The 18,163-nt window shown below is 34.6% G+C and overlaps 1 protein-coding gene across 1 annotated transcript in view; it reads right to left on the bottom strand.

The window, feature by feature from the left end:
- The window catches only part of LOC112906274, a 118,960-nt gene extending 101,626 nt beyond the window's left edge, over nucleotides 1-17,334 (bottom strand). The window contains exon 1 of the mRNA XM_025980142.1: nucleotides 16,874-17,334. Coding sequence (XP_025835927.1) covers nucleotides 16,874-16,969 — 96 coding nt within the window. The 5' untranslated portion in view covers nucleotides 16,970-17,334. The remainder of the gene's footprint in view (nucleotides 1-16,873) is intronic.
- Nucleotides 17,335-18,163: the final 829 nt, after the last annotated feature.

The raw sequence follows: 18,163 nt of genomic DNA, 5'->3' as shown, positions 1-18,163 counted from the left end.
GCTAAAATTGGGAAAATATATGGATTTATTTTACACATTTTCTGTAAGTAGATTTATAATACTTGACTGATAACAAAATTGACAGGAAAAAATTATGATCTAATAAATGTATCAACCTAATTCAGGGTACCACACAAAAACATTGCATCATATGTTTCTCCTTACAGAAATATTTTATTAACCCACAGGTAGCTAACATTTTTCCAATATATTTTTTCTTTGTCTTAAGGTGAAAATTTGGCCTTTTTAATTCTCGTCATGTATCTTTTATTTTTAGTAAAGTACCTTCTACTACTAATCGAAACTTGGACGCCGCATAAGAAGTTTGAACAGCCAAGCTCAAAAGCTTTTACAGTTGCAGGTTTTAATATAATGGTAAGTTTATTTTATCTATGTATTTTTTATTATTCTACAAAATTTTCTGTCTCGCATCAGTTACCAAAACGCTTAGGGCTATCATATTCTAATGTGATTAATATTCAAGTATCATCCCTAATCTATTTTAATAAATCTATTAATCTTCCAATATATCAATTGGTAAATAATTGTGAACATTTACCGTGAAATATATTACTTGGTAGCTATCTATTTAATTCGTTCACATCGACATCGTACCGGCGAGCTTTTTACAAAGCCCATAAGGAAACAAGTTTTGCCGTTTCGGAACCAAAATTTTAATTACGTTACCGAATTGTGTGTCTTGCTTAATTTAAAACGTCTATCGGCGTTTGAGAAAAATCGAACATGATTAAATAGATCTACTGAAACTACTAAGCAATCATTTAAGTTCTCGTAACGTATAAATGCAAATGGTTGTCTATTAAATAGAATTAAAAATTAAAGGTAATTATTTCTATTTTTTTTCTGATATTAAACCCAAGTAGATAAATATGTGAACTGGTCTAAGGTGACAAATGCAGTTTTTATTGTATAAAATTCAACGTTTTACCGAAAAGCTTTTTCAAAGACTATATAATATATAACTGCTTCTAATGGGGTAGTTCAGAAAAATTTGAATAGGTAAAATTAAAATGAAAAAGATTTTGAGCAGTAAAAAGATTTTAAAGACGATCTTAACCTACTTAAACAACAGAAAACTGTGGTTATAGTATAAATGAAATGTATTAATTAATAATCAGTAGATTGTCTAAACTAACAAAAACAATTTTTAAACCGTAGGTAAATATAAATATAAATATTTTAAAACTGCCTATATTTATAAGAATCAAAAAAATTAGTAACAAAATAAATAAGAATAAAGAGAAATAGCTATTGATTTAAACTTTTTAAAATAGAATAATAATTTATAACTCCATGTATATATGATCTAACATGACATTTTGTAACAGAGGATTCGAAACGATAGATTCTTGTACCCAAATGTACAAAATTGGTGAAAATCTCATTATCTGCGATTCTTCATCAAATAAGGGTCGAGTTAGTCAACAAATTGCAATGTATTTTGGGCCTATTTACTGCACTCTTAATATACTACCATGTAGGAAATTCCGGACCTAACGACAGGCTCAGACCAGCAAGCCAAGGATAGGCTTATCAATATTGGACTAAAGTTCGGCTAATTTTCAAATGCCAAGGCTAGCTACATCCATTACTGGGCAACAAAGTATTGTCCAAGATGGATAGCGACGCAGTTGCCTAATCTTGGATTAATTTTGTTCAACAAATCTTGGCATAATATTTGTTGCCCAATCTTGAGTTAGTATTGCAAGTCAAGCACAATATTGTATGTTCAATTTTGGGCTAATATTGTTCATCAAATCTTGGTCCAATATTGCCCAAAGTCCAATCTTGAATTAATACCTATTGTTTAGTACTAACTGTCCAGCGTCCAGTCGTGGATCAAGTTTACCAACCAAGTTTGGGCCGAAGACAAAAATTGTCAGTCTCTTTCCAGTCACTCAGAGTCTTTCAGCGTCTCTCACAGTCTTTCACAGTCTCTCAGTTATTGCCTAAGTGTTTTTATGGATCTCTTACAGTCTCTGTATGAGAGACTCTAACGATAAAATTGTTAATTCAGAGATTCGAGTCTCTCGTTCAGAGATTCGAGTCTCTCGTTCAGAAACTGGATACGAAATGAGAATTTCTCTATGAGCGACTCGAGTCTCTCGTTCAAAGACGCTAAACAGTGTTTTTGACGGTCTCTCGACAGTCTCTCTCAGCGACACCAGAGAGTCTCGCTTTCAGAGACTCAGAGATTGAACATTTTTATCTCGGGAAACCAGGCATTTGTCATGGTTGGTCCAATATTGGTTGTCAATATCGAACCAGAACTGAACAATCATGAGCCAAGCATGGACCAAGCATGGTCTTGTTGTCTACATGGGTTTGTACTATGTATATTCTACATACAATGATTTTTAAAATTTTCGGCTAAACTTTCTCACCTCGAGTGTGTACTTACATATCTTTACATTATAATATGTGTACTGCGTGCCTGTAAATGTTCATGTTCATCTAACCACTTGCTCATAGTTCTTGAGAACCAACCAACAAGCAGCAACTTCGACGTTGTTTATGCATGTTCGACATATGTACGAGGGTGGATTGATAAGTTTCCGGCCTGACCAAGAAAAACAAGGTTTTTAAAAATTTTTTTTTTTTATTTCTCAACATAATCTCCTCCAAGGCTGATACATTTCTCATAGCGGTGTTCCAGTCTATTAATGCCATCTCTATAGACTGATTCGTCAAGCTCCTCAAAATAACCATTTACAGCTTCGATTACTTCTTCATTGTCCGCAAATCTCTTACCGCCAAGCCATTTTTTGAGATTAGGGAACAGAAAATAGTCACTCGGGGCTAGGTCTGGAGAGTAAGGAGGGTGCGGCATCAATTCAAACTTTAGATCGTTGATTTTAGCCGTCGCAACGATTGACGTGTGCGCTGGTGCGTTATCGTGATGAAACAAGATTTTTTTCTTCGCCAGATGAGGTCGTTTAATTTTCACCTCGTGGCTCAAACGTTGCAATAAGTCTGCGTAGTATTGACCAGTGATAGTATTACCCTTTGCAAGGTAATCAATGTATATAATACCTCTTGCATCCCAAAAAACAGTAGCCATAACCTTGTTCGCCGAAAAAATTGTTTTTGCCTTCTTTGGAGTTGGTTCCCCTGGTCCAATCCACTGTTTAGACTGTTCTTTGGTTTCAGGAGTGTAGTGGTGGACCCACGTTTCGTCAACGGTTACGAATCGACGCAAAAATTCGCTTGGATTACGCTTATACAATGACAAATTTGCGGTAGAAATGTTTTTTCGAATCAATTTTTGGTCGACTGTTAGCAAACGCGGCACCCATCTTGCACAGAGCTTTTCCATATGCAAATGTTGGTGCAAAATATGTTGCACACGTTCATATGACATCTTACAGGTCTCAGCTATCTCACGCACTTTCAATCTGCGGTCTCCCAGCACTATTTGATGAATTTTTTCGATCATATCTGGAGTTGTGACCTCAACGGGGCGTCCTGAGCGAGGCCCATCAGAGGTGCTCACACGACCCTTTTTAAACTCGGAAACCCACTGCTTAACGGTTGAATATGACGGGGAGGATGTCCCCAGTGTTGAGTCCATCTCTTTTTTAATTTCCTTCGGCGTTAACCCCTTCAAATAAAAGTATTTGATGACAGCACGATTTTCCTGCTTTTCCATTTTTACGAAAACCACAGAGGCGTCTTGTTCAGCGTGCTGTCAAACCTACACTAGCAAGGAGATCGGGCTGAAACTATAGCTACAAGCTATCCAAGGATGGTACTATAGAATGTCACCTCAAGGTAGGCCTAGTGGCGTCATCTCTTGGTTAGGCCGGAAACTTATCAATCCACCCTCGTATTTGCACGCAGTTGATGTTAATGTCAATGACAATGAGTTAGTGTGATTACTTTCGTTCACAAATCCCGTGCATATATAAAGAAATGCAGAAGGTATTTGATGTGTGTAAATGCTCGGCAAGTCAGTTACCTTTACATGACAATAAATCGGTATCGAGTTTGTCTGTAGATATTTCAATAAAAATTAACTATTGAACGGAGAAAAACAAACAACACCATCAGCAATAATAACAGGAATTAATCGTTTAATATTGCAGTCGCTAAAACTTTAATACCGTTTAAGAGGTAGTAATATCCATCTAAAAAATTTGAGAACCCTTTTGTAAACAATTAATGTCAATAAAAATAATTTAAATTTAAATTTGGCAAGATGCAATAGCCACTATTTATCTGTCTAGCTAATCGAAAGGAATCGTTAATATTATAGAGAATCCTGAATACCTATGAATGAAATAGGACAGGGGTAGGTACTCTATTTGATAAAAATAGAACAATGAAAGGTTGTTAAAGGTGTATGTTTGGAGCACGGCGTTGTACGGGTACGAAACATGGACACTGGGCGCGGCGGAAAAGTAAAGGTTAGAAGCCTTCGAAATGTGGTGTTATAGGCGGATGATGAGGATAACGTGGGTAGAAAAGGTTAGAAATGAAGAGGTATTAGAAAGAATAGGAGAACAGAGGACTCTATGGAAGTCAATAAAAAATAGGCGAGATAGGTTGGTAGGACACCTTCTCAGGCATGAAGGTCTAGTCAGAGACATATTAGAGGCAGAAACAGGAGTTAGGAGGGGTAGAGGTAGACCAAGATTAGATTACTGTTCGCAAATAGTGAAGGATGTGGGTTGTTCTAGTTTTAGGGAAATGCGAAGTTTAGCTCAGGATAGGAAAGAGTGGAGGTACGTGTCCAACCAGTCTTAGGACCGACGACCCTATGATGATGATAATAATGTTGGAACGTAAAGGATATAAAAATATATGTATATACAAATATGGCAAATGTTAATGTGCCCATGAGGGAGCTGGATGTAATTCTGATTATGTTTAGATGTAATGTATTGAACATAGGTATTCCTTATTCAAAATTGAGTACTTTTCATAGGTACGCATCGAAATGATTGACATGAAACGTGCTTTAGACCAACAGCAAAACCAAATAAGTATCTGCTCTAAATGTTTGAAATGTTACAATAGAACATATACGGTCTGCATTTAATTGATCTTTTAATACTATCAAAGCTAGCGTTAAACTCTATTAGATTGTGCTAGATAGAGCAAAATAATAATTAATATGATGCAACATAAAACGAAATATTGTTTCATATAGACGCAGAGACATACAAGCACATGTGTGTACAATGTATGTGCATGAGAGAGTAAAATTGCATGTAGCCTTGATCCTATTAAGCTACACTTCATTTCCTCTTTTAAACCATCGTAGACATGTAAACGGTATACGTTATGTTTATGTTTAAGCAAATTTGTAAAATTGTATATTTTCAAATATCTCTAACTAAACTTTAGTCGAATTGTCAAATTTTGCATTAATAACTGACTTTTAATTATAGAATATGAAACGTCATAAAAAAACTACCTATGCACCAAAAGTGAAACGCTTTATGCAACGAGGAAACAAAAGAATAACTGAATAACTGCCTGCGAATTGTATCAATTAATTCCATTTTTTTTTTCAATTACCGTGTCAAATCATTCGACTGTCTTTCATTTAGGTACGCTATTTTCATTCTCATAACTTACTACTCTTCACATACATGTGGATTCAATCAAGACGATTGATCTCCCAATGATTTAGTATAAATATATGGTGTAAACCTTCTTTAACGCAACGTTGTTTTACGAAAAGCTCGCTGTAACGCACACATTATTCGAGTTATAACCCAAGGTTTGTTCGAAAAGTATCACGAATTTTGTGTTTTTTCAAAAATTATTTATTTATTCATGAATATATATTTTGTCCCCTTCAATATAATCCCCACCAGATATTATACACTTGTGCCAACGTTTTTTCTAATCCTCGAAGCACTGCAAAAAATATTTTTTTTTGTGGTCTTGTTCAGCTCCTCCTTCGATGCTGTTTTTATCTCTTCAATCGTACCGTAGCCTCCTATTCAGTTTAGGGAACAGGAAAAAGTCACAGGGGACCAGATTTAGGGAACACGGTTGCTGCGGCATTATTAACATGTTGATTTTGACCAAAAATTCAAGCATGAGCAAGGGCGTTATCATGGTGCAAATGCCAATTTTTGTTCTTCCACAAGTCAGGTAGTTTCTGGCGAATTGGTTCGCGCAAATTGCGCATAACTTGCAGGTAATATTCCTTATTGACCATTCTACCCTGTGACTTGAACTCATGATACACGACACCCCTGTGATCTAAGAAAACTGCAAGCAAAACCTTCACTTTCGACCTAACTTGGCGCGCTTTTTTCGATCTTGACTCGTACGGCAGCTTCCATTGGGATGATTGAATTTTGTACTAATTCATAAAACGCTGTCTTAAGGCCGAAGGTAGAGTGCGTCTGCGTTCTATCGAAACTGTCTACGGCGCGCTGATGAGATCCAGTGATAGGACACTGACCACCATGAACTTTTTGTTCTATAAATTCGTTCGATACCTATATGTATTGATATCGAACAATACACGGTAGATATAAAATTTACAGGTTCACAGGACATCGGAATTTCCTGTCGAACTGTGCCAAGAGCTTGGCTTGTGTAGTAAACAGAAAACTATGTGTTTACTTATCAGAAATTTTTGGCAGTACAGGATCAGTTTCAGCTCATTCACATAAAGATACCAAATGGCATTTGTTAATCCTTTCGACGAATTCCGATCGTTTGAGGTCTACCGAGGCGGTAAAGCAGTAAAGATCGTTTTTCAAAGAATATTGCAGACTTCCCAAAAAGCATATGTATTCCATCAGGCAGGACAATAACTTTCAGTAATAAACAACGTACCGATATGTCGGAAGTGAGACAATAACAATGTTTTTTGAGTCTGACAACCCGAGCACGGTGGCGTTTCAATGAAGAAGATGAGCTAATAGTAGTACAAAATTGGCAGATAGCAACTGTAACAAAAACAACATAAAATTCTAATTTCAATTCACTGATTTAATTACCTACTACTTATTTTTAATCTATACGTCGAAGACGCGATCAACATCATTAAAGACAGGATAACTGTAGGGATAGATATACCGAGGTAATGATTAGTATGTTTAGATTTGCAGATGATATAGCAGTATTAGCATCTAGCAAGGAGTGATTAATACAAAAATACTAGTATGCAAAGGAAGAAAAAGTAGGTAAAGAGCAAATTTAAAGACAGGAGATGAAGAATTAGAAAAAGTGGCTGATTTTAGGTATCTAGGAAGTCAGATAAGTCAGAAAAGATGTATGTCGGGAGCACGCCGCTGCACAGGTGCGAAACATGGACGGTGGGCGCGGCGGAAAAAAAGTTTTGAAGCGTTCGAAATGTAGTGTTATGTGTGTTAGTGTGATGATACCGTGGATAGAGAAGTTTAGAAATGAAGAGGTATTTAAAAAAATAGAAGAACAGATGACTTTATGGAAGTCAATAAAAAATAGGCGAGATAGGTTGATAGGACACCTTCTCAAGCATGAAGGTCTAGTGAGAGACATATTAGAGGCAGAAATAGGAGTTATAAGGAGTAGAGGTGGACCTAGATTAGGTTACTCTTCGCAAATAGTTAAGGATGTGGGATGGTCTAGTTTTAGGGAAATGCCAAGATTAGCTTAGGATAGGAAGGAGTGGAGGTGCGTGTCCAAAAAGTCTCAGGACTGACGACCTTATGATGATTCAACTCACTAATCAATTCAATTAATAATAACTAAATTGCAGTGCTGTTATTACAAGATTAATATTCACTGAAAATTACTGAATACTCCCAAATAATATTAAAATAGGTACCAATGAAGATGAGAAAGGGACATTGCCAAAATGTGCAAATACTTTAATAAAGAAATGCAATTTTATTTTAAAATTCCGTGTTTATATTCATGCGCTTTCCTCTACAATGCCTGCTCCATGAAAATCTTCTAACGTTGTGCTTTCTTGGTAAATATAGGAAGTTATTTTTACAGACAAAAAACGCATTTGTTTTAAGTGCGTATTTAATTTTTACAACAGAATTGTAATTAAAAATACACCTTTTAATTTTTATAATACAAAGCTACTTTTTAAAGTCATTTATTTCATAATGATTTCTATTGAATTTCGGACAATAAATAGATGTGTAGGCATATTATAAAATCAGCTGCATTTCAAAAATAAGTTTTCTAATCCAACTTCTGATTAAATAGCAGGCGTGTAATAATTGTTTAAATGAATTTCTTCTGCTGAGTGTCACTGTTGCAAATACCCCTATAATCATACATTACCAAGCCCATTATTTTGGCCAGATGTAACTTTTGCATAAAAGCGTGACAAAATGTGTGACCCATTGACCCCGATACTTCCCTTTCATTTTTCAAAATGAATTGTCGATTCGCCCGTAGCGTTTGCATTATGCGTAAAAAGAATAATGCAACATATGATTAGGTGTATGAAGCACGATCATGATCTCAAACAAAATAAACATTACGTAGCAACTCTGAAGAAATAATTTTTCAATAACTGTAACACCTACGCAAATGCATGTATAATAAATACTATGTCCCACATAGTGTACAAGTTAATATTTATTATGTTAATATTTTTGTTATCTACTGTTTTTCGTTTTCTGGACATTTGTATTTGGGTATTGTGGTACATGACCGAAGAGAAATTTCTTTTGAATAAATAGTATACCTAAAATGATATAAATTTACTTTATAGCCCTTGGTGCATAACAGTTAACCCTTAATTTATATATAAATTAATTAATAATCTTTTAACGCATATTAATGTAAGTATGTACAATATACTTACTTAATTAACTAGGCGCCAAAAAAAAACATTTAATGGTTATCACATGTCATTAATATGTATGCAACCAATTTTACACCCGAATGTAGACATTTAGGTCCGACCACTTCTTTTAAAATTGTTATCCTAACGTCTCTGATTTTAGACATTAGACAACAGCTTTACTATCATCTCATAACAGTTTAATTTCCAAAAATATTGCACTGTCTAAGCTTGTAAAACAAAACAGGAAATACAAAGGTATTAAGTTGCTATACAAGTACATAATAATAATTACGTCTTTTTTAAACAAGATTTTCGATTATGTTTTTAAATAATACCACTCTCCAGTGCTGCCCTTATTTTCCGCAATTCGAACTAACCCCAATCAGTTAACTCGCAGCCATTTTCTTTATTTGTGCGTGGGTAACTTCCGTTGCATACTAAAATTTTACTTTCAATGCCCCAAAGATTTTTAACTTCAATAGCAGTAGTGCAACTTTCATTTGGCTTATTATCAGATTTGACAAACGGTTATTATTTTCAGAAAGTATAAGATAAACCAAGTGAAACTTTTCCTTAAATTGTGAATCAACCCTCCTACTTTAGTGCCCTGTTTAAAATAATTACCGCCAAGTCTAAAGAATAATCTGGACATAAGGACATCAGATGACTTGCAATCAGCAAATAAAAAAAAAATTGTGGTAGCCACAGTCACTTCCTCAGATGCAATCTAATGACAAAATAGGAAATGTGCCCACTACTGGTACTTGGTATATATTTTGAAATAAGACGGCAACACTGTGTTGAAATGTAAAATTAAGTTTGTTGACCAAATCTTATTCTAAAAATGTCTCAATTTAGGAAACTACTCACTCGGCGCCAGCGTAAAGTGGACACCTACACAATCTGCTGTTTTTCCTTAAGGTACTAAGTACTATGTTAAGGTAATTGGAGCAGCTGCGTTTCAAGCCAAAAAAGATTGTTGGTAGTTGTGTGGGTGGAACGTACAAGGGAACATACAAAGTGTGATCGAAGAATTTTGATACGTGTCTCTTAAGAAATTTAATAATAATTACATTAATACATTAAAATCGAAATTTTTGGCACACTTCGGTTCTAAAAAAAATGTTTTGTTACTTTGACAATTTAATCTAATTTTTTAGGGTTTCGTACGTCCGAATGAAAAATGGAACCCCTGTCTGTCTGTTCGTTTTTAAATATTAAAATGAAATTAATTTTTTTATCCCCTTTAGATTAAATACCTCAAATTAATTGAGAAAAATTGTTGTAGCTGAAAAAATGTTCGATATGGGTAGCATGCCACCTATGGGCCGCGGGTTGGTCACATGTGCAGTAGATAGACCATACTAATAGAAATATGACTCCCAACAATTCAAAAATTTTTTTCAGTTTCTCATTGCAAGATCCTCCATGCGACACCTTACATTTTACAGAAAAAGTATATTTTTTGCTCTCTAAGATTCTTTTTAATTTTTAGTAAAATGGGAGCCCTAGACAAAAATTTTCAGTTTCTCTCCAGTCTCTCAGTCTTTCAGCGTCTCTGAGAGCGTCTCTCACAGTCTCTCAGTTATTGCCTAGGTGTTTAAATTTTGTTATTCAGTTATTGCCTAGGCGATAAAATCGTTAATTCAGAGATTCGAGTCTCTCGTTCAATGACTGGATACGAAATGAGGATCTCTCTATGAGCGACTCGAGTCTCTGGTTTAGAGACGCTAAACAGTTTTTTTGACAGTCTCTCTCAGTGACACCAGAGAGACTCGATGAGAGACGGAGACTCGAGTCTCGCTTTCAGAAACTCTGAGAGACTGAACATTTTTATCTCGGGGGTATGAGGGTTAATATTTGTAGCTACAATTCTAACTTTCCAAGAAAAATGCTGCGACAGATAAACATACACATGAGTAATGTTATAAGGGTTGTAATTTTCCTTTAGAAGTAAACAACCCTAAAAATAGCAATAGCTTAACGCTATATATAGTTACATATACAGGAAGTTCCTTCAACCAATGTTAGACAAAAACGGAAGTACCCAAGCAATATTTGATGGTGTTCCGCTTTGATGAGATTATTTTTGCTGAGTGATCTCATCACATTTACTCGTTGAACATAAAATAAGAATTTGAATTCCAAATAGGATAAAACCGATTTATTCCTACATCTTTTAAAATTGCAGTATGTTCTGAGTTTCAGACCGTTCTTGATATTGATGTCATCGATACACAGAATTGATTTGTCTAACATAGGTATTAGTTTGTTGGTGTAACTTCCTACTCGTTTTAGTTACGATATATCTAAACGAAAACCTTGAAAATTTCTTGATTGTGCTACGTATAAATGTACCTAGTACTAACTCCTAGCTAGAAAAAAAAAATGAAGCAATGGTAACCTGAGTGCCCCCCTGAGAAAATTTCAGAATACATATCCAATAGAAAAATTACAACGCAAGAAAGACTTTATTGAAGGTCTACGTTGTGTCACCTTTCAAACTTGACATGAGGTTGCAAAACAGGTTTAACACTACAGATATGATAGAAAGCACACTCTAAGATTGTTGTGAACATTTTTTATATGGTAGAAGGAGGCGATCAACTAGAAGAAGTCATCAATTTGCGTTACCTAAGAAGTCAGTTAACAACAAAAAATTAGTTTTCTGCTCGCAATCGGTTAATTTGAAAATTCGGAAATGATTACTACCCCTGTAGGAAACGTGTCGAACTTGACGATATTCCAAGCCTGAACCAGTACTGACAAGGCAAGCATAGACTTGTGAGTATTACTCCAAAGTTCGGATAATCTTCAAATGTCAAAGTTATGAACATGAACGATTTGCCGACTATGGTCCAATACTAATAGACCTACGTTTCTTGAGGATTATAATCACAGTTATCAGCGAAACGTCGGATAAGCGACTCCATCAGTGTTCTCACCTAGAATACGGCTATCAAAACCGAATATTGAGTTGTATTGTGAATAATCAACATAGTTCTCATCCATTTTAAAAAATACAGATATTCCAACTACTTATTCTGTGAGACCAGGGAAGTAGCGCAAAGGAAACCACTATGTATGCAAATTTCAAGTTGATTTTAGATAGGTACATATGAAATATTGCGGACATGATAAGAATAGACTTCGTGTAGATATGCAAAATCGAACCCGTGATCATATGTTACATACTCTTGTTATTTATTATTATCCCACGGTTTTGTCAGGTAATTTCAGAACAACCTGTATAAATTGCGTTAATACTGTTGATAGCGTTGCAAAACACGCAACATTGGTTTCATTTCTTTCTAAATTAAGTCAATCTTCTAGACATCTAGACTATTTTGTATAATATAGAATGCCCGGCGCATCCACCAAAAGTTTATTATTATGTTGTCGAATAGCTTTTCATTTCTGTCACTTTAGAGGTGAAGTGTTGTCATCTCGTATGCAAAGGTGTACTATCCATTATAATTTCAGTCAGTTTGGTTACGCCACGAAGAGACGAATAAACAGCACCTTAATTCAATATACAAGTTTACCAGAATAAAAAAATTTACCATGAAACATTTTACTTCCTAGTCAGATAAATAAATGATGAAAGAGTGCTTTCTTCGTGACACATACATTTCAGAAGGATTAAAGTAAAAAATCAATTTAAATAACTATAGGTGTATTGTAATTTAATACCTACCTTACGTAAAATAAAAAAAGTTACACAATCGGTGGGGAATTATAGTACTAAACCACCGATGCTTCTGGAGTTTTCCGATGGCTTAACAGAGCTAGGGTGAATTTTAGTTTAATTTAAGTTTCAATCTTCTGGAAGTGTACTTATCATTTAATACCTCTCACGACCATATCCGCATAATACTTGCAAGTTAAAAAAAAATTAAAATATACAACGTGTAATTATACAACACGCTACTGGAGTGAAACTTCTTCAAACACACATACAAAAGGGGTTAAGGAATTGGTTTAATGGTATTATTTTTGCACTATGCTTCACATAATATATACTGTAGAATGCCTTTATATACAACAATCACAGCTTTTTTGTCATTAAACAATACAAAGCGGCCGCCGGTACCGCCGCAACCGCTATGTCCCTGCATTTTAACTCTGTAATATCTTCGAAAATATTCATTTAAACTGCATGCTGCAAAGGACCATATTGATCTATATTAAATGCACAATGTATTTAAAAGTACTTAATTGGATAAGGATTAATGCTGTATTGCCTAAAATCACTTCGTAAATAAGCCATTATTTCTCGTAAAAAGTAAAGGATAAAAAGTGGTTATTGTGGCTTATCCCTAAGAGATAGACATATACCATCCCGGACTTTTTTGTAGACCTTTTTAAGATATACAATACTATAGTATATTATTTTGATCTATCTCGTAGGGTTGAGCCAGCGTTTGCAATGTAAGCGCAAAAAATGTGTTCATTTACGATATCACATTAGAAACCTCTAAAATTATCAGTGTTTCTCTATTATATTATGCATGTATTAAACGTACAAACCTTCCTCTTGAATTACTCTATCTATTAAAGAAAACGGCATTAAAATCCGTTGCGTAGTTTTAAAGATCTAAGCATACATAGGGACAGACAGGGGGGGAAATACGTTGCATGATTTCGTTACATAGCAACTCGCATGAAACGAACTTACTCTACCGTGCGTAAAGAAGTTTCACTTCAAAAAAGGGAAATGCGAAGATTAGCTCTGGACAGAAAAGAGTGGAGGTGCGTGTCCAACCAGTCTTACGACCTTATGATGATGATAAGAGGAAACTGGAATTGTAATATGTCATTTCTGTAGTAATTACCTAATGTGGTTTATGTTGCAACGTCTTATTTATCCCAAGTTTCCATAAATGACAATATACTGCCTTATTTCAGGGTTGAAAGAAAGTTTATGATTGTAGAATGTTTAAGTTTAATTATGGTTATTATCCTCTTTAGTAATGCGTTTGGTTGGCAACAAACTCATTAGAATATTAAGAGGGTCAGCCTTTTAGAGTTCAATGAAACATTTCCTACTTCCGTGATCGGTCTATGATTCCGGAATTTCAACGGGAATGAAAAGGAAATTTATTCTAACACACCCGCGTTTATACCTGCTAAAACGTTCTTAATTAAGCTGATCAACCACTCCCATCCGAGAGTCAAGTTATGTACATTTTATCGCTGTTGGTGTGTTAAATATCTACCAAAAAATAAGGCCTTATGATAAGTTCACACCTTTATAATAACGCAGGCTTAACTTTTGAAGAAGATTAATTTAATTTCTGTTTAGGGTTGTGCTTATTTTGCACGTATTAGTTACATGTATGCATAATACAGTGGCACCTCGGAAAACAGAAAATTTTCCAAAAAGGATGCATGTCAAATCAAACAAATTCTAATCTAACAAATAATCATACAGATGGATAGCAATGTCATAACGTTTAAGCTAAAATTAAAATTAGATGAATGAATGCCGTCAGTTGATGGCCACCACCCCCGAAGGTGTTGGGGTGGGGGGATCATAAGAGGAGGTCTCCCCCACCACTGNGAAAGAAATATTTCAATGACGTCTTAGAAATTTATCAAGACATCAAAAGGATCGCTTTTCGTGAAACAAGTTCTCATTTCCGGAAAAGCGGACCTTTCAATAGTTTGACCAAATTCTGAGGCTCAATGTAGTTTTTAATAAGCTGATGATGATGATACTGGCCGCGAAAGCCTTTACCAATTTGAATTTTTTTAATGATCCAAAATTGATAAAAATATAAACAAATGTTAAAACAATCAACTTTCAACCCCCATAACTTTTTATGGTGGTGAGACCGCCGCAAATTTTTTATGGGGTTTTACTCAGGTGACCACCCTCTTTAGATCCCCCCGCCCCACCCCCCCTTCGGGGGTGGGTACCATCATTTTATTTGAATTATACTGTATGAAAATTGTCAAAATAATCAACTTTCAACCCCCATAACTTATTATGGGGGTGAGACCGCCGCAAAGTTTTTATGGGGTTTTACTCAGGTGACCACCATATTTCGATCCTCCACCCCCGAAAGAGGTGGGGGGTAATCATCTAACTCTCATAACTTTTTATGGGGGTGAAACCGCCACGAACTTTTTATGGTACAGTGGTGGGGGAGACCTCCTCTTTCGATCTCATCCACATCCACCCCTTTCGGGGGTGGGGGCCATCATCTAGACCTTTACCAAACTTTTTAATTGTTTAAATGCTGGTATGCAACGGAAGAAAAAGTAAGAAAAGAGCGAATATAAATATAGGAGACGAAAAGTTAGAAAAGGAAGCTGATTTTAGGTATATAGGAAGTCAGATAGTAGTTATATATAGCAGAGGATTGTGCAGGATCGAGTCGCTTTCAATAAAAAAAAATCACTTCTATGCTCGCGAACGGTTAATTTAGAAATTCGAAAAAAATTGTTAATGGTGTTGTCACTTTTACACCATCGTAATTTGTTGATATCATAGAAATATCGTCCGTGTAAGACATTGTCCAGATTGTTTTTCTTCCTACAACTATTCTTCCTTATCGTACCTTACATATCTCCAATTATAAATCACTTAAGTATACATATATTAAATAGTTGTACATTTAACTTACATTTCTATTATTCTATCCAAAATGTTTTTGTGTCCCTATACAGAATTAATATTTGTTTTTCGATTTTTTTAAACAAATATATCCCTATCATTGAAAAACGTTCCCTTTCAGTTGTCTCATTTAATATCCTCAGGAATACGCAGTGAATCGCTTATTACAAAAACTGCACATGCTACATACATACCTTCTAATTTTAAGTGAAGGTCAACAACGCTTAAAAATATAATAAAGTTTTAAAAATCGACTTCAGGAAAACATCGTAAAAATAAATAAGAAAGTATTTTAATTATATACTACACATATCTAGTTTAGAAACACAAATTGCAGTGTGAGGTCAGGGTAATAGATCTGACATCAGGATCCCCTGGTGCATACAATAGATAAAACATACTCCAATTTTTTGTGTATTGATGTAAGTACTAATAAATAAAGTTCATCCTAAATTTGGTATATCTGATTAATAAAATACAACATATTGAAGTTTTTCTCTTCGTTAATATTCGTAGGGAATGTCTCCAAAACAGATTTCATGCAAATTGGGGAGATGGTGGAATTAATTATTAGAAGAGGCTCAAAAGTAATTTAAGGTGGTGAAACTAGTGACCCGCATTAAGTGCCCTATCATTTGACCTGAAACGTCTTTCTCTCTCTATTTTCTGTTAAAGTTATAATTGTTTTAATGTGACATACTGGTTCATTACAGAGGATAGTCAAGTTGATATAAAGAGTTATTTAGTGTTTTTGTACATAGTTTATAAAACAATGCTTAAGTAATATCTACCAGGGGAGCAACAGCGTTACAGTTTGACTAGGTGCTCCCATCATAATACTATAAATTATTAAAAAAAAAGGTCACCAATATAATTTGAACCGAACTTTCAAGTTGGGTTTTTATCTGGAATAAACCGTGGACCCCTCCTTGTTGCGCCCCTGATGTCTACATTATACGAAGTTTGTGTTATAGAGAGTTAACACTGTATTTGCCTACTATCTACATTATTTTTGGTCGCATCTTTTTTCGAGAAATTATTAATCGAAGGACTTGAAAAGAATGGAATAATTATTTCATCTTTACCAAAATAATATGAAAAATTAAGATTTATTTCTAAAAATGATTCCACAATTTTGGTTTACATTCTTACACCTGTTATGTCGCAATAAAACTTGCACATTGGTAATTTTCCAAACTATTTTACATGAAAATCTACCAAATATTTTGTTAAACTTGTAGAAAACACGCACTAATTTATTACGTGAAATTCGTTGAATACAGACGTTTCATAAACAAACTGTTGAATATTTATTGCATAATAGAATGCACAAAATGTTCAAGCACGAAAAACATCAAACAGTTTTTCTAAGTATATTCTCAAATTGGACACGATCATCTGCTTCGAAACCTTGAAAACCATTTGAACTGCGAAAGAGCGAAGAACGAAAGTTTAATTTTAGGACTTACCTCATACGTATAAGTTTGGGAGCAAATCTTTGAAACCACTTGCAGGTTTTCGATCACTTTTTCAGTGCATGGGCAACCACAGGTAGCACAGAACATGTTGAAGACACCACAAAAGGTTTTAATGCAATTTTTTTATTATTAATTTTTTTGAATTCATCAAGACTCTTTTAGGTATTGTATTTATCGACACAATTAGTAACGTATGTTAATTATTAGCCTCTATTTTTTGCACTCACGGGAGAATTTCAGCGCTGACTGAGCATACTAGTTGTTGAAAAATTGGCAGTTCATGAGACAACGGGTCTGTGAATGCAGTTTAAAATTAGACATGATTTTGTACAATTTTACTACATGAACTTGTGTGTTTTAGCAGTTATTTGAAAATATGTAGGCTGAATGAGAAATGTGGCCTATTTTTTTTGTTTACATTTATATCCGTTAGGGGAAACCGGGGATGTTAGACCAGTTATGACGTTTGTATTCTTATTGTTTTAGTATATATTATCAGTAATAACCAATACATTTGATATACACACTATTAAACTTTGGAAAAAAACAACAAGAAACTCATAATCAATTATTACATGGTGTAAAAGCCTGATTTTATAGAACCAGAAATATGAGTCAACTTATCCCCAACAAAATCTAGGTTGAGAAATACAAGAAGTATCAACAATTATCAAAAATGCCGATCCTGATAACACAACAAATGTGCAAAATGGTTTTTTGAAAGTATTTAAAAACAAAATGCAAATACTTTTTTGATTTGTTATTTCAAATGTAAAACACAAAACAGATTCCCTTTTTATTTTAAACTAGTGACCCGCCCCAGCTTCGCACGGGTGCAATGCTGCAATGCAATCTATATTAAATGCACAATGTATTTAAGGTACTTAATTGGATAAGAATTAATGCTGTATTGCCTACAATTGCTTCGTAAATAAGTCATTATTTCTCATAAAAAGTAAAGGATAAAAATGGTTATTGTGGGTTATCCCTAAGAGATAGACATATACCATCCCGGACTTATTTGTAGACCCTTTCAAGATGTACAATATTGTAGTACATTATTTTGATCTACCTCGTAGGGTTACGACATCACATTAGAAATATCTAAAATTATCAGTGTTTCCCTACTATATTATGCATGTATTATACATATAAACCTTCCTCTTGAATCACTATCTTTTAAAAAAAACCGCTTCCAAATCCGTTGCGTAGTTTTAAAGATTTAAGCATACATAGGGACAGACAGCGGGAAAGCGACTTTGTTTTATACTATGTACTGAT

The sequence above is a fragment of the Agrilus planipennis genome, unplaced genomic scaffold (assembly GCF_000699045.2).
Source record: "Agrilus planipennis isolate EAB-ADULT unplaced genomic scaffold, Apla_2.0 scaffold188, whole genome shotgun sequence".
NCBI lineage: Eukaryota > Metazoa > Arthropoda > Insecta > Coleoptera > Buprestidae > Agrilus > Agrilus planipennis.
Note: the sequence above shows the minus strand (reverse complement) of the source record. Positions and strands in the feature narration are given on the sequence as shown.